Below are 21,466 nucleotides of genomic sequence, written 5' to 3'. Positions count from 1 at the left end.
TGTAAATGTTAATGAGAGCTGCAGCTCATTGTCTTTTTAAAGAAGAATGATATGCACATGGATAATATATCACTGCACACTTTGATGGAGACTCTGATCCATGAAGTCTTGGAATGGTAGAAGAGAGAAAACTGAAAACAGTTATTCTGGGGTTTTAGAGCCACACCAGGAGTATGGGCCAACACAATATTTGTCCTTTTTCTGAGGCTCTTCCACATGCCACTCAGGAACAATATGTTCATGCCATGGTAGGAGAGATAATTTCTGGAATGCATTATAAAATTTGATAATGTTTTATCGAACAGTAGGAAGAGCTGGTACACCAGGTGCCGCTGGCTCATAGAGAATGTAAATAAAAGGCTTCTCATGTAAAATTCCACCTGTCTTCCCATTACTTTCTTTCCCTCTTAACAAGACCATCAGTGGTTTCAGGAACTCAGGAAAGCAAATGGCAAATGATTCTAGGCCTGACAAACGAAGTGGAAATGAGCTTTTCTGCTCCTCCCTCTACAAAACAAGAAAGTTGTAACAGGTTTCTTGTCACTTTTTTTTGTCAGTCATCAGCTAGCTAAGTCACTGGCTGAAGGACTTGGGAAAGTTTTGAACACAAAATATAGCTGATCTTATTATCACATGCCCTTTTTTGTATTGATCTTGACTTTTTTAGAGTAAACTTGAAGTACACTGGGGTGAAACACACTTCCTTTTTGCCTGTGTCTGGAGATGATGACCTTGAAAGTCTCTGCGGTCTACTTGATTTTGCTAATTGTGATTGCATTGTGCATAACTTCCTTTTCTTGGGTTCAATTCCTCTATGCCTCATTTTAATTACAATTATTATTAACAATATATGTTTACTATTATAATTAGCATTATTGCTGCTATTATAATCTCTTATTTTGTCTCGATTATTAAACTGTTTTTATTTCAACCCACAAGTTCTATTCCGGTACTTCTCCCCACCTGAAGGGGGATAACAGGGGAGGGAGTGAGTGGCTGTGAGGAATGTACTTGCTGGCTGAGGTTAAACCATGACATGCACACTAAGATTTGCCTGAGTTTCTGAGTTTTAATTTCTGTGATACATAGGAACAGTGATATTCACACACACAGAGTTATAAATGAAAAAGGAATCTCTTCAGATCCAAGCAGATATTTCATATTGGATAGGATTTAGTATGCTATGTCAAGCATGTAATTCTCAATACGAATCCACATTTGTCCTTAATTTCTAAATGAGGCAGCACTTTTAGGAGCAGTAGAAGTATATGGCATGAATTGCCAGATCCTCTCCAAAAAAGTATTTCAGCAGATATAAGCAGCCCACATAACAGGATGCTTGGCTCTCACAGGCCAGATGACATCCCAGGAAACTCAGGTTTTTTTAATGAAGAAATCAAAACATTCCAAAAGGGAAGTAAAACTTTACCATTTATTTAACGTTTCATGTTTGAAAATACTTTTTAAAGCTGATTTTTCTGAAGATATTTATTTTTCTTTATTTCATCTTACCAAGTGTCCTCGTAATTGTTTTTGTAGATTGCCACATTTTGAAAAAGTCACTAGGTAAATCCCAGCTGGTCGACACTGCAGCTCTTTTTGGGTAGCTATTCTGCTTTTGCAAGTCTCTAACATCAGATTTGGCTGAGGGGGGCATTTTTCTGTTCTCTACTGGTGGAGTCAAAAAGCAAAGGGATGTTGCAAAAAAAAAAAAAAAAAATCAGACCCAATATGTGCCTTGGTTAGTGTGTGATAAAAAGTACAATATTAACTATCAAAAAATATAGAGGAAAAAAAAGAGAAAAAACATTTTCTTTTACCTAATGTCACTTTCCCAGACTCGATTATCATCCAAATCTTCAATAAACTTCTCCCCTTTCATCCAGTAGATTAAAGGACTGACATCTCCACTGTATCCAAAGAAAGCTCTGCAGGTTAGATTAGCAGAACCACCTGTTGCAAAAAATGTAAGAAAATATGTTTATTTCAAAATTTAAAGTCAGTTGCTTTTTAAAAAACAAAATAATCAGAGAGTTCCTCAATTTCCAGCTGCTGTTGAAAGTTACCACGAGAATCTGCTTGTCTTCACACAATACATTTTCTGAAAATAAATACAATAAAAGTGAAATTAAATTATATGTAAAAATTTTTTTTCAATACATTTTCTGTTTGGTAAGGATATCAGAGATTATGTCTTTTCCAAAGGAGCTAACTTAAAATATTTTTTTTTCTCTGAAAGAAGATAAAAAGATAGGTAAAATAGATGTGCAATTACATGTGGGTTAGCTCAGCCTTGCAGTGGTTTCTGCAAAGAGGCTGGTATATTCCTTTGGAGTTCCACTCCCAAGGGATATCTGGCAGAAAGACGTGTGCTCATTGCTATACTTCAGCAGGAAAGTTTGAAGTACTGACACTTGAAAAAAGCTCATGTGAACTAATTCTGAACACTATAATCCATTAGAATGGGAAGAACCATTAGCAGAGCTTGCAGCAGGGAGCAGAAGTTTCATATCTATGCACAGCATTACTCATTTAATCATTATAATGAGGATTTAAAAAACTAATATGCCTTCACTTTGTTTATTTTCATACGGAACCTTACATTGCATTTGTACCACTTGGCTTCGGGCTTTACCTCGAGCACATGCAGGGATGGAAATGGCAACCTGCACAATTTTTGTGTGTTGGCAAGACTGGATAAAGCAAGAGGACAGACACAGCTGAAAATCTCCCATTGGCTGCTGTAAAGAGATTTGTCTCAACATGCACCAACTCTTCTAAACTGCCACGTGCATTCCTTAGGGGATAATTACACAGTAACTTAAGGAAGTGTTGGGATTTAAGAACTGGTCATTTCCCTTCCTGAAGAGAGCATTTCCATGGAGTTTATATTACTGCTGAGACCAAATTATTATTTTATTGACACTTTCAGTTTTTGATTTTTGGACTTTAAAGCTGACAGACTACAGCTACTGGACAAAAAATAAGAGAAAAGCATTTTTAGCACTACTATATCTGTACCAAGATGGCATAAGCCCATCTGGGTTCAATTAATTTCCTCAAAAATACACTGTTTTGAGTCAGGACCTGGTCTTTCTCAAACATACAACATTAATATTTGAATTTCATATTTACTTTTTAGCACGAAAACAAATGCAGGATTCTGTATAACATGAAGACAAGTAATTATTAAATAAATGTCTTATAAATGACTAATAAATAAACATTTCTAAGGCAATAAATGTCTTATAAATGACTGGTTTGAACTGTCACATCCATGCCATGAAAGGTACAGAATTAAATGTTTCTGTTTCAAATGTGCAACATCAAGGCAAACAGCATTTCTACTACTTTCACAATCTATTTTGGAACTTTAGGATCTCATTTCCTTTTAGTCATTTCAGGAAGCTTTTGTTGCAACCATACCTTTTGCAAGCAATGTTTGCTTTCTAAGGAGATGGGAGTATTCTAGTTCTTGAAACTAGGATGGAGATAAGAGTCTCATTCATAATCGAAAAGTATGAAATGGAATTTCTGAGTAATAGGAAATTTTAAAATCTCACATTTCTAGAGCAAAGTTGCCAAATATGAGTCTCTTAGAGCGAGTACAAAACACCTCTTTCTAAAGACAAGCACAGCCCCTCTTTTCACACCCCGGGGAAGATGGTCAGGATACCTCCCTGAAAACTCAATTTTCCAATCTCCTCATGGCTCAAGAAAGGCAATTTGGAATCACTGGGGGAAAAGACTTTTGCAATCTTGGAACCATTTGAAGGGAATGAGATGAGCATGGGGACATCACTTAATGTGGGTCAAGTGCTTGAAAACCTGTAGTGGAACATGATCAATTTCTTGGCTCCTTGCCATGCAAACCTGGCTCCTTACAGCAGCTGCATTGCAGATAGATACCAAGTGGAGGGTGGAGGTTGGGTGGGGTTGTTTGGTTTCGGTTTTGGCGTTGGCTTTTGTTTTGGCTTTGCGTCACAATTATGATGCTTGAACTGGTGAAAATGAAAATATAAAACCTAAAACGATGATGAATGTCTTGGCCACAGTGGAATCTGTGCACTCTTGAAATGGAAGAAGGTAGCTGCACATGTAAAGCCAAAGCAGGCTTCTGTGATAATTGAAAACCTCTATGGCAATATCCACCAGACTCAGAGGGCTACCTAATGCATCACTGCCACTTCTTGGGCTTTTTCCAGGGCTTTCCTACCAAGACAAGGCTTGGTTGAAACTTTATAGCTTTTAAGAGCTGGCAAGATCACAGCTAGAGAGGCTGTAACTTCTGGCCAATTTATCCATGATTCACAGAGATTAGACACCCCAGGTGCTGAACCATCAAAGCTCTCCAGGCTCCTGCAGCTAACAGGTACCCCTGAGAGATGATTTGTGCTCTGACTGGGCTTCTGAGCCTTTTACAGATAGACTATTATGAGCATGGATTTGTTTTCTAAAAATAAACATCTTCTGACAAGGGCAAAACTTATCAAAAAAAAAAAAAAAAGAGTTTTTAAGATTAAGGTTGTTTCCTTTATTAAATTCTTAAAGATGTTTTCCCCCCAAATAACACACGCAAACATGTCTTTAAGTTTAGAATCTGAAGTTTCCATTTAACATGGAATAGTTGCAAGTGAGAAATAAATTAGGAAGAAAGTAATGCCACTTAGCAGTACTGTGTTGATTGCAGTTATTCCGGGAAGGACATTTACATGCTGGGGCTTCAGCTATAAATTACCTTTACTGTCTATCTTGACCAATCTTCACAAGAAGCCAGTGGGATGTTCATTAGCTGGCCATCAAGGAAGATTCAGTGACCAGCTAATGACCAACTGTGGCCATTAATGAGGGGGTCTGTTACTCCAGGACTCACAGCTCCGTGCAGAGGGCACAGAGCTCCCTCGCTGAAGCAAAGAGGCTTCCAGCTGCAGGCACATGTAAATAAAGGCAGACTGCAGGGCCACGCTATGAATGGAGAGAGTATTTTGGGAGCACATCTTGGCCTCTACTCCAGAGCTGTTGTCATGAGAGAGAGTGAGTGAGTGAGTGCTTAGGAGGGGCTGGGTTTTTCCCTAGAAGTTCAGCTTTGGAGTGAGGAGACACAATCTCTGTTGTGGCACCAAGCAGCTGCTCTGCATGGACAATCAGCTTTTAAAAGTCTGCAGATTTGTAGAAAACATGAAACTTGTATTAAATACAAGAGCTGCTTTGCTTCATCTTTAAGCTAAGGTATAAACAACCTGTCAATCAATTAATAGAAATCCCTCACAATTTACCTTAGGCAACTGTTTCTCTCCATGTGTTTTCTGTAGTGAGAAAAACTAGAGGAGAGATCTGGAAGTCATACAAGTTTCATGAAAGGATATACAATGTTTTCTATGCCATCAGCTTAAATTTTTCTGTAAATGCTGGATTACTACAGTTTTACCGCCTGTTTTTGAAGGATTTTAATTTCACGTTTTAAATTTACTAAATGTTTTAAATTAAATTACTAGGAAAATTCATCTATTTCTGTCCCCTTTACTATAAGATGTAAATTCAAGTTACAGCCTGTGTAAACTGCTTTGTTTTGTTTTGGGTTTTTTTTTTTTTTTTGTTGTGTTTTTTTTTGTTTTGCTTTGTATTTTGTAATGGACCCTGGAAAAATCCAAAGGCATCAGAATAGAATTATTAAGTGAAACTTACAGTGTTGCTATTTTTATTGGTATCCCCTCAAAACAACAAACAGAAAAATCAAAACAACTTAAAGAAAGCAAAAAGAGAAAAATAACACTTTTGACTTCTCAGTATAATTATAAATTTTTAAACTGTGAAATAATGCAATAAAGACGTGCAAGAGAACACATAAGAAGTAAATTCAACTGTGTTTTTCTCCATCACCCTTTTTTCTGATGAATATGCTCTTACAGTATTGAGTTTATTTTGTAAAAATTGGAATGTATAGCTCTGCATGCCCCTGCTGCTCACTGTGATAAAGTCACACTCAGCTCAAGCCAACTGGGTTCAAATTTCATTAGTAAGAAGCTCTTTGCCATCCAAACTCAGACCCGTTTTTGCAGCACAGTACGCTTCCAAGTAGAGCAGAATGCAAGAAGGGACCACAACAAGGTGTTCCTCCTTGAAACAAGAAAATATCTTGAGCAGAACAATACAGATTTTGTGTTCATTTTCACGAATTGTCAACATTTGGGGCGCTTTGCAAACTACTGCTAGGGGAGCCTGTGCCCAGCAGAGGGCAATGTCTAACTTCCAAACATTATTAAAAAAAAAAAAAAAAAAGAAGGAAATTCCTAGTGAATAACTTCTCATTAAAAACATCAGCCTGCTAAGAGCGTGCTAGCTGTAATTAGAAAATAGTGAACGTTTTGAGATTGCTGAAATGCCATCCTGTGTGGTCAGTTGAGATTCCACTGGCACTGCTGCTCGTACAAGTTACTGTACAGCTCGAGAGCACCTTCCTCTCCTTTGATTTGACAGATTCTTCAGTGAAGGGCAACCATTTCTTGTTGGCAGCAACTGTAATAATAAAAAATTCTCTGCAACCTCTTTGTAGAAGATTTCTCAGAGACATACTATAGAAGTGTTTGAGAGCCATGTGGTAACATCTAGTAATATTGAGGACCAGAAGACTGAAAATGTTAAGTGCACTGAAATGTGGGACTTTCTTTCACTGTGCAATGTAAGCCATTTATACAACTTATGTTCAGGAAATACCTAGGCAATACATACACAAGTATGCCATTTATTTGTAATGTTAACGTCTGAAATGAAATTATAAAAGGTCAAGACAGATGCCAGCAAAATCTTGCACACAGGAATTAAATACTATTATTTCCATTCACATTTGAGAAAAAATACTGCCAAAATATCAGCCTTCCAAGTGGAGGGCTGTGAGAGCTGGTGAGTTCCTGGGTGTTACAGATCAGCACTGACAGAAACAAGTCAATGACCCACTTGTTTTGCCAATGTCATCTGACAAGGCCAGCGGGCAGGTAAGTGGAAGCTGCTCTCATTTTCAGAGAAGTCTTGTGTCCTAAAACAATTCAACAGTATTTGAAAGCCTTCATACAAATGTGATTAAGGAAAAAAAAAAAAAAAAGAAAAATGAGGTACCGTATAGTTTTCAGCTGTGTGACTTGATCAATATCTACCCTTGACCTGTAAGGATCCTCTCAGAAGAGGGTGAACTGCAGAGATTCCTCTGGATTCCTTCCTTGCATGCCCAAAGCACCACCTACTGCTATCTGCCCTCCAGTTTCCATTCTTGCATCTTGATATCTTGTGCACCCTTAAGATAATGTAAACGTCCTGCTGCATGTTTCACATAGCGAGTTAGGAAAAAATAAACAACCAACCAACCAAAACAAAACCAAGCTAAACCAGATGTTATTTTTCTGAAACATAACTGTAACCTGGGAATTGCAATATTCTAATCTCAGCCCCGAGTAGTAGTTTTTTCATGTTTTTGGCAAGTCATCAGGTCTGGCCTCCAAACAATTGTGAAGATACAATGTGCAAATGCTGTGTATTTTGAGTTCAGTATATGCAAGTTTGAGAGGGTTCAACATAATCATTCACTAAGTGTTATCATGCAAGCATCATACAAAGTGCTGAATGTGATTACACAGCTATATTTCTTCATTAACAGGCCTGTCCATATTTTGCTGTGCTGCAGAGTGGAATTTTGATTGCATTGGATCTAAATCACATTTTGAATATGTCCTTCAGGCCACAATGGTGTAAACTTACAGTACACACTACATTCCTCCACAATAAAAAAAAAAAAAACAAAACAAAAAACATCAGGAGAAGGTGCTCAACAAGACCAGAGATTGTAGTTTTTGAACTTCTACAGAATTTGTAACTATCACTGTTTAGGGAAGAGATTAAACAAATCCCTTCTTTCAATTTCTGTTTGGTCTTTTTTGTTGTTGTTTTTTTTTTAATTGGAAAGAAAACCAAAAACCTAATTCTTCTTCATTAGATTTTTCTGCATTATTTTTTTTTTTTTAACTAAACTGATAGTCCTGGTTCACCATAGAGCTGAAGTCATTCACCTGTTCACAGTTATCCATTACCACTTGAAAAGCCCTTTGCCTTCCAGGGCTTCCATCTGCTGAATTACAATTCAGCAGCAGGACCCCTGAAGGAGGTGTCTGTATGTTCCTGCTGATCAGCCCTGAGATGCTGGAGTCTGCAACACCTTATAAGGTGCTGAACTCAAACTTACACTGTGAGATCCAAGATTATCTTATGCCCACAAAAATTTTGTAGTGGGTTTCTTCGTAGCTTGTGAAGGAAAAGAAACCCAAATCCTTTCTGCTATGAATGGGCTCTTCAGCAGCAGGACTGTCAGAGGCAATGAAGACAGCAACCCCCAGAGCAGACTGCAGAAAACAGAGTGATGTATGTGACTTGGGGCTCAAAATGTCCAGAACATCTCTCAGGTGTGTAGATTGTCAAACTTGCCCTCATTTCACAAGAGGTAACAAAACCCCTGAACCAATAATCTTGATTTTCCTAACATCAGGCCTCTCCTCTTGATAGATGGTAATGTCAGGCTGATAAATTAGCTGTTCAGCAAGTATTTTTCATGCCTTCCTCTTCAGAAGTAGAGGCTGACAACTATCACATGCATGAAGCAAGTATTGCTAAAGAAAAGGAAAGCCACTGCAATTGTTTTACAAGCTTGACTTAACTTTTACTCTAGAAATTAATATTTTTAATTTTTTTTTGAAAATGCATTGATAAACACTTTTTTTCACTGTGCCTTCTCTGTGAGATCTAAAGATAATTTGGTTTTTAAAAGCTTAGCTGTTTTTAGATATAAGTCACAAGATATAAGATAAGATATAAGATATAAGTCCTATGTAACAAAATATCTCTAATTGAAAAAAAAAAAAAAAAGAAAAGAGGAAGAGGTAGCTCTAAATGTCAAACTTCACGTGTTTTCTGCCACTTACAGATTTGTGTCTTATGAGCTTTAAATCTGTTCATATCATGCACAGGTTTATATTGTTCAGTGTTTTGTTTCTGGAATCTCTTTAAACCACACTGCCTTTGATTCTGGTATTGTGGTATTTTCATTTTAATGATGTTACATGGTAAAAAAAAAACAACAACCTTTGTGCTGACAGCCCAAAGTTCCCATTGCACATAGGAGTCCAAAAGGGCTCCCATAAGGGACAGTGTGGTTCCTTCCTGTGCCTGAAGAGAGTCCCCAAGTGCCACACCTGGGGCTGCCACTGCCCCTCAGCAGTCACTGACCTCCAGAAAGGGCTTGTGTCTTTAGCTTTGTGGAGTCCCGTGTCGGGTCTCACCCCCGGATTGGGGTGACCCCGAAAGATGGAAAAGTCTCTCCTCCAACCCGTGCCTTCAAAGAAAGACTCAGCAGTCTTCTGCTGTCCGGTCTCAAGGTTTTTTATTGTTGTTTATCTAAAAGATTCTCCTCCTGAGCTGCTTCAGCAGCCCGTTCAGCAGCTCAGACAAAGGCACACTGCCCTCCCAGGGGCTGCTGCCATCTTTTATATCACACATTTCGTGTTACATGTTTATACTTTTTCCCCAATGCCTACTATCTATATTGAATGGTGACTTTCTACTCTAAACCAATCTGTGAGTGCCAACATCACCAAAGACATGGAGGCTGGGAAGGAGAAAGAAGGAGGACAGGGCACACCCAAATCCCTCCATCTTAGAACCCCTGACCCCCATGTACAAAACTTGGACCCCTGAGTACAAGGCTTAAAACCCCTGTACAGCACTCAAAAATCCTTCCTTTCACTCCGTGACTACTTCTACTACAATATCTAAACTTTTGTGACTTCTTGTTCTTCCTGCAAAGTTGGTAAACTGTTCCATGGGTCAGATTCAAGGCCACAGGGGTTTCTGGCTGCATGCCAGGGTCTCAGATGCTTCTGACCCAGGTCTGGAACATCTGAGAATGTCTGTGGGACATTCTGAGTTCCGACAGTCCCGCTCTATGTCAGATTTTGGAAAGCTCCTGCAAAAGCAGAGAGGTTTCTTGCTTAAGGCCTTCACATTTTGGAGATAAAAAAAAAAGAAAAATAAACAAAAATTTCAATGTGAGTCCCTCTGATGAAGAATATTTACTGGTAAGTAATGCAATAGCACCTATAAGCTCCTGCAGTTCCATAGGTGACTCTGGGCCTCAAGAAACTACAAAGCTAGAATAATTTCTCTACTAGTTAGGAAAGACAATTTCAAGCCATTACAGTTCTCACTACATATTTCTCCAGCCCAAACAGAATCCAGAGGTGAAGCAGCAGCAGGCTCAAAGAGGGACTTCAGTGGTGGTCAGAGCACAGCTGTTGCTAGACTTGTTCTGCTGAGGAACTGCTTGAATAACACACAACAGCACAGCTCCCTTTCTGCTTTATTATGCTTGTGAAGACTGTAGATACAATTGCCTTTTTTTTTTACCTGAAGAGTGTTGTTCCAACCGATAAAAGCATTCAAATGTCTTTCTGAAGAGTTTTTTTTTTTTTAATAAATCCTCTTTTCCTCTTCTTTCTGAACGGACTATAGTGGGTTTGCTTAGGCCTCTGGTGGGTTCTAGTCCATGTCAAAAAACTCTGCTCATAAATCATCACAAGCAGTACCTTCTCCCAGCCTCCTTCTCAGGTGCACTGCACAATATGTTCTGCACAAAGAATAGCAGATGATGTTCTGGATTCTAGATAGTGATAAATGACATACTTATTTTGCCAAACTTTGCAAGCAACCTAATGTCAGATCACACTTAAATGTAAACATCAACAATCTAAAGGATCAGCCTTATCAATTCAGGATAAATACAAATCCAACTTCTTGTGGCTTTTTCAGCATTAGAAAATATGTTTTACTGGAATGTCTTATAATAGCTGCGTTTTAACTGCTTTGGAGAGAGGGACTGCAGTGTTTGTATCATCATTAGGTAGTTTGAGTGCATACATCAAATACTCAATTTTGAAACCATGCATATATACTAAATATCAAATTGTGGGTTTATTTTCCATTGGTCAGCCTGACTATTCTTTTCCTCACTTTGTCCTTTCTTCACAAGCAAGTCTACCACTGATTAGGACTGAGTAGACTGCAGGGAATTATTTGAGTAAGGAGGTATTCTAAAAAAGTGCTGTAGAGATGGGATGCATATTGAAGATACAAAAAAAAATAAAATTAGAGCCTTTGAAAGTAGCATGCACAGTGTCACTTACACCTGGGCTCTTATTAAGGAAACTGGGACTCCAACTTACAAATAAAAAATAATTAAACACTCTATCTTCCTCTGGTGATCTTTCTCTTTTCTCTTCAGCACACACTGTGACCATCACCAGTTCTAAGATTTTCATTAATTATTCTGTTCTGTCAGATCAGATCATATGATGCAAAATGTCATTTGGAAAAGGTCCAGACTAGTTTGGCAAACATTTGAGTGGGGAAAACTACTGCTCCCATGAAGCAATGGGGCACGGCAGGATAAATACAACTGAAAAAAACCCACATCTATTATGTAAATCAAACCACTTCAGTTTGGTTCTAAAATACGTGACACCACTACGCTGTTCAATTTTTCACCAGGAAAGCCATTAAGAACCACTGAAAATTGGAGCCCTGATGAAATGAACCTACTGATTACTAATAAAACAGATAAATAAAATCAGCACCAACTTTCAGTTTACTGCAGTAAAGCCTCTGATGGTAGAAAGGGATTTTATGTTCATTCATACTGGGTTTTCCTACTTGAAGAAAAGAATGAAAAAGAGTGAGACATATACACACAGTTTAAATGTGCTTCTGCTTTAAATCAAGAAGGTATGATGCAATGGACAGAGAAAATACTAATTCTTAGCATAACTTTAGAAACAATTTGCCATTTAATTAAATATCATATGGAATAGTGTCTGTTCATATAATTTTAAAATCCTAGCACATCAAATGTTTCTATTGCATAAAAATGGAAATGCATGCTGTTCCTAAGAGCACCAGGCTTTCTGCTTTTACACAGTAGTCATTACACTGTGTAGGCTTTCTATTTCTCTTACATGTGTTAAGAAATTAACCTTTAGTTAATAAGTGGTTTCCTAAGAAAACACTGAAAAAAATCCATTAGAACAAAACCCTCTGGTTAACAAAGATGCAAATGGAGAAACTCATTTGCTTCTCAGTGACAAATGTGCTATACTCTTGGACCGTACACGTGCTGGAATGATCCACTATTGCTATTGATTGGCTTCCTTTCCACGTGAAAGGCACCCGGGCAGTTTTTTGATTATACCTCAAGGAATTGCAGATTGATAGACAATGCTTGGTGAAGGCAGCTGCACAAATATCACAAATGGAATTAAAAAATCCAGCTAGCACTGCATATGTGCTACCTGACTTTAAAGGAAAAAAAAAGTTTACAAATGGGAGCAGGGGTGAATTCTTGATGCTGTACCCTGCTTTCGGAGGAGCAGAGGACTTGAGTTGCAAGAAGAATTCCCACAGGGAAAAATATGTGTCTGGCCAAAGGAAGGATTCCTGCCACACATTCCTGGGCCATACAGGTCGACCCTCCAGGTCTTCACTCTGTATGAAAGCTCCTCTTCTATGGCAGAGCCTGCTCACTGCTCCCAACCCCTTATCTCTGGTGGGTGAAGACCAGTGAACTTCATTTCCCTCTGCACAGAGTAGCTATTCCTGTATCACTCAAGCCAGAGGGGAAGAGCTTTTGTACTCCTAAATAACACCTGGTCAAGGGCTGGCTTCATGTTGGCTGTTCCTCTTTAACAGAAAATGACCTGGCCAGGCTGGAGGCACTGCAGGAGGAAGCAGAGCCTCATGTCCCTGTCTGTATTTGAAGTAGATACAGTCCTGGGCATCATAAAATGTGATTCTCCCAAAATAACTTCCTTCTCAAGAACAATTAATCATTAAATTATTTTGGTTTCTTGCATATTTTTGCCAAGAGGAGATGCTCTTCAATACTGGAAAGTCTGAACAGCAGCAAGGCTGAAAGGATTTATCTTCTTGCAGCAGCCACGTGGGCCCTGTTTCTCTAGCCCATCTTCATTCTCCTTTAGTTGTAATTTTCATGGTTTCACAGCACAGGGTCCTGCCAGCAAAACTTCTGAGAGGTTTAGGGCTCCTGTGTCTGAAGCCAAATGCTTGAGGTGAGCAAGCAGGATATTAATCCTCTTTATTTGCATAATTGTGGATTTCCTGAACAATCTGCACAGCTCACCCTCCTTGTGCTGCATGCCCACCAATGCTGTAATTTCTCCTTGTTGTCTTTTTTGTTTTGGTTTCCCCCCTCCCCCTTTTTTGTTTGTTTGTTTGTTTGTTTGTGGGTTTTGTGGTATTTTGTTATTGTTTTGTGTTTGGTTTTGTTATTGATGTTTGGGTGGTTTTTGTTTGGTTTTTTGTTTGTTCTTGTTTTGCTTTTCTTTTTATATTTTCTAAGTGTTCTGAGAGGCTTTGGACTTATTCCATTTCTAAAAAGTGAAGGAAAATGAAGGAAAAATTCACCTTGTTCCATTCAAGCTCTGGGAATACAGAACACTGTCTACAATGCTGTTTGTGCTTTTAACAGTTTCTGGAGGTCTCAAAGCAAGGACTAAAAGCAGGGCTTGAGTGACAATAGATATATAAGGTACGACAGCTTCTGGTTACAGGAACAGAGACAAATATTCATGGTGCAATATTTATGATACAAAATGTCCAAGGAGAGAGGTGGCAGGCTGGTGTCTGTACCAGCACAGGTCTCTGCAGAGGTGCGTGTGGCACCACTCACCCTGTCCCCTGTTCCCCAGAGCTGAGGCTGCCAGGCACCCCAAGCTGCATGATGGCTTTTTAATGGGGACACCTGTCCATAGGGGACCAGAGTAACTTTGCAAAACCCATTTTCACTTCTGTCTCAGAGCTAGAAATTCAGTCCAAGTCTGGGGAAGAAGAAGAGGGTGTGTTAACCCTTGCACTACATAGCCCATCACCAGCTCTAAAAAAATATCATTGCAGCTACAGGCTTTCATTTTTATCAATGCAATTATTTGCAAATGCTGTTACAAAGTACTGGATAGTATACAACATTGATGGATTTTTAGTACAGTGTTTACTTTCATTCTTTTGCCACCTAAATGACATCCATCCCCTTAAAAATGTGTCATAAATGTAGACATGAAAATGATTTATAAAACAGTCCAAAATGGATGGTGTTAAGCAGTAAGTATTGCATGATGACATATCCAACAAGTTTCCTGTATAGGTGTAGTGTGCACTCTCAATGTCGTTTAAATCCATACTTTAAGCAAGTCATATGGATCATCTGAGGTGAGAACAGTGAGGCAAAAAACACATTTCAAAGCACTGTAATGGTAATTTAGGATCACTGATCTACAAACGCAAGAAGTGGGAAAGAAAGTAGTCATCCATACTGAATTTGAGCAAAGATCTACTACCCCAGCATCCTGTACCTGTACCATTCAATAGCATGAGAGGCAAATATCTAGGTATGAGTGTCACAGTCCCTGAAAGCAAACCAAGTTATATGATGAAAATTTTGACTGACTTTAACTACAGCAATGCAAAAAATAAAAAGCAAGGCCATATATCTGTCCTTTGTAAACAGTTAGTCTGTCTGTTCTAGCAGGATGTGCATCTAAAATAGGACCAGAAATAAGCTTCATTAGCACTTGGATACAAAAAGAAAAAGAAAAAAACATAGGTCTTCTGATGGGAGTTCAGCAATGTGCTTTTTAAAGAAAGCATGCATTTATATAAGAGTTTAAAAGATGTAAATTTATTGGTATAAGAAGAAGCAGAGTGATTTTATCCAATTGAGTGCCTTGCATCCAACTTTTTATCATTTATTTTCTCCACGTCTCAGTATAAGCAAAGATAGCTAAAACTCAAGTTTGGAGAGAACTGTTAAGGATTTTTTTTTTTTTTAATGCATTAGATTTTGGATAGCAAGTATGCTAAATTATACTTTACATAAATTGTTGTCCTGAAACATTTTGTAGTGTAAGATGTTAATGTTCAATTGATAAATAATGAGCTCATTTAAGAAGCATGAAAAAAACAGAGGAGAATAATAAAAGGCAGAGGGAAAAGAGGCAAAAATTGCTCCGGGTCTAGGTTGTCATTTAAAGATGAAGTGAGGATTTTTTTTCAAGACTTTGATGGCAGGCAGCAGTTTCTTTATGTCAAAGGCAGGTAATAGGATGACAAAGGGTGTTTGGTCGTGTATCTTTTCTATTTCATTTCAGCCAGTCTCTAAAAACAATATCTGTCCTGATGAGTGTGAGGAAAAAGCTAATTCAATAGGAACAGCAATAACTTTTCAATTTCCTGCTCATTTTCCCCCCTTATACTGCAATAAGGAACTCTAAAAGCTATTTGCATCTTGAATGTTTAGGTCAGTATTGTGTGGAGGGAGTAGCTGAGAAGCAGAAAATGATTGCTTGTCAGGTTAGGACCTGACCTCTTCAGGGGCATGTACATGGAAAGCTGGATGGTGGGAATGAGGTACCTCTCAGAGATGGGCTACGGGCACCTACCCAGTGACAATGCAATAGCCTAAAACCAGGTTCCAAAAAAGGCTGAGCTGAAAGAGGAGGATATTGTTCTTTCTCCCCAAAACAAAGGCCCTTGACACTCCGGTTGTCCTGTTCCCACAGCCAACCTGTCTCATCCCACCCCTCCTCCCCATCCTAATGGTGTCCTGCAACCTCCAGTTGCAACCTCCCTGCCTGGAGACAACTTCAAGCCTTGATCTCCAGCACCCAGGAGAGGCAAGAGGCAGCCTGAACCCTGCTAACATGTAAATTCACCTTGCACCTCTGTCTTCACGCATAAAGGGAGGAAGTCTGCAACCTGCCAGATCTCTAACATAAGAGATCATTAAATATTATGAACTTACTTTGAGGTGGGATCATAAAAGATGACAAAGTCAACAAAATAAGACACTGCAGAAGACATGTGGGAGAACTGGCTGAGAACAGCCACTTTCCTTCGTCCTTGAGAAAGATTCTTCTGCTGTACCTTTAGGAATGGCATTACTAATAAGAACTAGCTAAGAGCACCAGTTTGCCATTCTGAATAAAATGAATCATTCCTAATATGATTAGCACACGTTGCACATTAGAATGAATATGAAATTTAAGTTTGAAAAGAGCATTTGTTGAAAAGGCAGAAGAAAAAGGTTGACATGACATTTTCTTCATAAATGAAGACTTACAGGGAAAAAAAACCCCTCTGCTTTCTATGTTCATTGTAGAGGTATTTCTGTTAAAAAGCTATTAGTTACTCAAATGTCACTTTTATGAATAAAAACTTATCTTGGTGCCATAGGAGATATTGCAGATGAGCTCTTGTTTATGTAAAGAACTGAAAACTCAGATTTTCACTAAGACAAAAAATGCAGAGCTACTAGCTCACCCTTCCACTAAGTGAGAACATGAAAAGCTCCAATAGATTATTTAAAATTAAAAAGGCAATTTTTTTAATAGGTCAGACAGGAATAAAATAATCTTTGATAGGATTTTTTACAGTTTTATTTATCAACTGTTCATAAATAAATAATTCATAGAGTGGACACACTGGGTTCAACAGAATTAATTTTCTGTGGCTTAGACAGTGTTATGAAAGGCTGAGATTTGCAGGAGACAGGATTTCTGATAAAAAAGATTTGCCATTTTATTTTATTGATTTTTTTTTCCTGTCTGCTAGTTTATTTAATTTTAATAGATCAGCACCTTAGAGCTGTTAGACCAGGATAGTCACAAAAGCAAGGCTGGCCTGCTAAACAAGATTCTGGGGTCTTTCTCAGGACTTGTAGAATATGAATTCAAGTGATGCAGGAAGAAGTTTGGCACCCAGTTGGACCTTGACCACCTATTTTCCCAGAGTTTTAAAATTCTTTTAAGGAGAGTCAGTTACTTGGGGCTGGGGATCCGGGAAGCTTCATAGCAATGACCTCGGGGAGTCTTATTTGTCTTTCTGCCTGGAAACACAGACCTTGAAAGTCCAGCTTGAGCTTCTCAAAGCTGTAGATTGTAGATTGCCTTCCTGTTGACCACTTTAAGACCCAGGATGCACCAAGACCACTGGCACAGTGGCCATGTTGGACAGGAAGGCATCTTCCAAAGTGGCAATTGTAACCCACAGGAAATTCTGACTTCCAGCTCTATTGGTCAGGTAGAAAACATCCCTCACGACTATCAGTATTTAAGACCAGGGCTTTGTAATCTTGGTGATCTTTACTGACTTGCCATGGATCTAAGATGTTTGATTTACCAAAATGCTGTGAAGCCCATTTTTTCTGTATGAGGCTATCTTTTTCCCAAAATTACTGACCTTGACATTTAGGTGTAGTTTCAGCTCTACTACATGTGTTCTTTAGGACTTTGGGATACTTACTGCCACTTGCTGCTCCAATTTACCTGCCACCAGGGCTCAGAGAAATTTGTCCTCTAAACCTCTGTTTAGTTTAATTCAACTACAAGGACAGCAAGTCGATGAGATTCCACAACAGAGACCCCCCAGGATCAGCTGAATCAATGGTAGGCCTGAGTATGTCCCACAGTAAACCAATATTCAGAAAATAATAGCTAAAATCCTGAAACCAATAGAGCTGTAAAATGCTGTATTGGGTCATCTGCGCTGCTTTTTTTACCAGAGCTTATTTATTTCTGGACCTCACTGGTGTTATAAGTGTAGCATGCATTGCTTGCTGTGGGTCTATGAACACTGCTTCTTCTGTGCAAATTGGATTTAAATTGCAACGGAACCTCCTTCTGGTGGAGGCCAGTAAATGTCACCGTGATAACAAGCACTGCTAGTTACATTTGTGATTGCTCATTTTTTGGTTGACTATTTCTTCATCTGTTACTCAAAGAGGTCATTTGTTTTTGGCAGGCTACTTGAAGAAGTGTGAAGAAAGGAGAATATTTATTAATGCATTTACATAAAGGGTGTCAAGTTAAATTCAGTATAATCTGTAGGGCAATATTACTTTCAACTTATTAGGAAAAGAATAAATAAAATCAGAATGGCTAGGCACTGGAAAGGGCTCTAAACAAATTGGTAGTGAAACCTTAGCAAAGCACCCTTGTTATCACTCTTGTCTAGGCTGCACTTCTGCAATGAGGAAACTGCTTAACACCCTGTAAGCCCTGAGATGACTCATATGCTTCAAATTAAGCATTTACATAACTGTTTATAGGCTGGGGGCATTGCATCATAACCTCCACGGGGGAAGAGAATGATCTCTCCCACGCTCATTACACACCAAAAATTTAATTCTTTTTCTAGAAGTCTTCTTGCTTCTAGTAGGAATTTCTTTGCAGTTTAAGTTATAACATCCCAGATGTCTTTTTACTTGTTTGACTACTGACTTGCAGTAAAAATAGTGCTTTTGGGATGCTTTGTACCAGAAAGGCAGAGATAAAATGAAAAAAAAAAAACAATGAAGTAGTAAAGATGCAAATCAGGGAAAACATTTTGCAAAGTAATTCATTATATTAGGGAAGGAAATATATGTGGAATAAAAATGAGTGCTGGTCATTGCTCTGTCCTATATTGATATTGCATGTCATTATCCTACAATTTGGATGAAAAATATGATATAGAAATAGGTATATGTTCTTACATGGATGTTCATGTGTTGCTTAATGCCTCAGGTATTATTTGAATGAATCTTTTAAAATCCTGCCTCTAAGCATAATTACTCCAGTGAGTGGTATTGTAACAATGATAAATTTGGACCCTAACACTAATCTGATGGAGTTTTATTGGTTAGATAAATACTTGCTAGAAGATGATGATGTGAAGGACTGGAAACATTCATCTCAAAGTTAGGACAAACACTTGTCCTGTTCACCTCTAATTAAAATTATTCTGGCTTCCAAGCTATAAAACTGGTATGTCTCCTGTATTTTATTAATTGATAGAATCATAGAGCATTTTGTATTGGAAGGACCCTCCCAAAACCATCAAGTCCAACTTTCCTACAATGAAAGGGGGGTCCTATTTTTTTTTCCTGTTTTTTCCTATTTCTGCAGTCCACTGGAGAAATCTGGATCCGGAAATTACATAAAAATATATCTTTTTATGTTTACAAAACTATTAGTTTCACATCTTATATGGAAAGCATTTTGTATTTCTAGAGTGCCTTTATATAGACCACCTAAAGTATTCTGCAGTGTTGTTAAATAGTACAACAACTTTTCTGATACAAATGGCTGGGTCTGTATTTTCTGTTCAGTTGAACACAGTTAATACACTTCTGTGGTGTCTAATATTGTGAGAAACCGACTGCAGAAGAAATATCTGGGATGCCAGCAGGACTCCCATCCTAGTCTGGGATTTCACCCACTGTCCTCACAGCACCACAGCATTTTGCACAGTAATGCTCCATCTGTTTATGGCTGGCAAAATGGCCCTCATCATTAGCACTGCCCAGCTCAGCAGCTGTAATGGTGTGATGAAATATAAATCCATTTAAGGCTCCCATTGCTGTGAGATAAATGCAGGTGTTCAATCCACATAACTCTTTCTATGCAAAGATGCATAACTTTGGAGTCTTTTACAGTGGGTGAGCAGTAGAGAAATGGAATCTGGGTGTTTTTGTGGACTAAGAACAAGGGGTTGAGTCAATCACTCCTCCATAGGTCTCTGAACAATTTTCACTGCTCACAACAATTACTGGTGTGCTTCTTGTATTTCTGGCTCGTGTTACCAAGAAGAGTCCTGTCCAGTGCTGCCTGTCTTCCCCACCAAATGCCATGGTGATGACCACAGACAAAAGAAGAGTGTGGTGAGCTGGGAAAAGAAATATGACATTAGCTCCTTAGGGAGCCAAGATGGGTGATTAAGTCTCAGCCTAATTGTGAAGAGAGAGAAACAAAATCAACTCATACCTTACAAGAGAGGATTTTAGTTCTGGTGTCAGGGGAGGAACATTTCCAGCTAATTTGAAAGGAAGTTATGGAAACACAGTGGCTGCAGAAAAGACCTTTCAGTCTACCAAGCCACATCCTTCATGCAGGGTATAGTTTCTAACATACTCAGTATATTTTACTGGAGACTAGCCAAAAGACCAGCAAGAAAGTTGTATGATTTGGAAAGAAGCCGAGATAAATTATTTTTGATTAAATACTATAAAATTAGTTTTAATTCACTTTAACATTCTCTAGAATTTATCTCCTTTATTGGTAGATTGAAATATAGTCCCTTTGGGAGAGTTTTAGGAGGAATATTTGCCCTCATGGATGCCCAATATGTATTCCCATTCTCTTCCCAGCTGCCTGATAAAACAGTTGGGACAATGGTTCTTTTGCCAGCTTTGCCAATAACCTCTGTGGCTTGCTTGGATGCAATCTATATCTTCTTGCAGGGGTATGGGTAATAACTCAGTTTAAATAATAATTCTGTCTTCCTCTTCTGATTTCATGGAAAACATAAGGTTTCTGCACACTAAAGATGGTAAGAAAATCCTTTGCTTTTTTATGCATAAAATGGAGGAGTAACCAGAGACTATAACATTGTGGGAATTGACCCCTTTAGTAATGCTTCATAACTAATTCTTATCCTCCTAAGAAAGGCATATTAAGTCAATTAAAGGGTTCATGCATATAAATTGCTTGGAGCTATTCAAGGACGGTGATGAAAATATAGTGAAATTTGTAATCCTGTTGGTAAAGAGGGGAACTTCTTTATAAACGAAAGAAACTGGAGTGGGTAAAAGGCAGAAATACCCACTGTAGACACATTTGCAAACAGAGTTCATTTGCTCTCATTTAGATTTGTGGTAGTCCCAGTTACTCAGGAGATGGCAAGGAACAGAATTCCCAGTAAAATACTATACAGACCATGACTATGCCTGCTTCCACAGATGTGCACAAAGCTTTCACACAATGCACTTTGCCTTGACTGAGATTCTTTTTCAGTGTATGTCTATGTCACAAGGAAGAAAGGAAGAAAGATGCAAAATTATTTGTGAATTAAGATGAATTTTGGCTAAAGAAGGGTAAGAAAGTATCAAGAGAGGAAGAGAGGTGTTTCTTACATATTAAAAAAAAATTCAATATTTCTTACTCTAATTTATAATAATTTGAGAAATGACCTACCCTGACAAAGGAAGGATTTTTCAAAGGGGATTGAAAAACGTGAAAGGAAATGCCGCTTATTATTTTGTGCTGAAAGCATAGTTGGCTTCTCCAAAATGAGACGCTGCATGACATCATTGTTACATCAAATATTCCTGAAAAGGTTATCTAATTTCAACCCTAAAAACTGCACACATTTCTTAGCCAAGTATTGATCCATGGCAGATTCAAATCCCAAGGGTTGAACTGTGGTAATTATTGTGAGAACAGACTTTAATGTTTTAAGTTCCCATGTCTAAGCTGTCCTTTCCTACCCTCATGAAAATGGCTTTTTTTTTTACAGAGAGGGAAGGGAGGAGTATTCATCTCCAGAT

At 38.4% G+C, this 21,466-nt stretch overlaps 1 protein-coding gene across 7 annotated transcripts in view; it reads right to left on the bottom strand.

The window, feature by feature from the left end:
* Positions 1–21,466, bottom strand: part of IL1RAPL1 (interleukin 1 receptor accessory protein like 1) — a 687,863-nt gene that overhangs the window by 34,642 nt on the left and 631,755 nt on the right. For all 7 annotated transcript variants that reach the window (XM_038131495.1, XM_038131526.1, XM_038131505.1 and 4 more), the window contains one exon: positions 1,821–1,953. In XM_038131495.1, the coding sequence (XP_037987423.1) occupies positions 1,821–1,953 (133 nt within the window). The remainder of the gene's footprint in view (positions 1–1,820; positions 1,954–21,466) is intronic.

The sequence above is a fragment of the Motacilla alba genome, chromosome 1 (genome assembly GCF_015832195.1).
Source record: "Motacilla alba alba isolate MOTALB_02 chromosome 1, Motacilla_alba_V1.0_pri, whole genome shotgun sequence".
Taxonomy (NCBI): domain Eukaryota; kingdom Metazoa; phylum Chordata; class Aves; order Passeriformes; family Motacillidae; genus Motacilla; species Motacilla alba.
The sequence above is the reverse complement of the archived record's forward strand: the minus strand, read 5'-3'. Positions and strand labels throughout refer to the sequence as shown.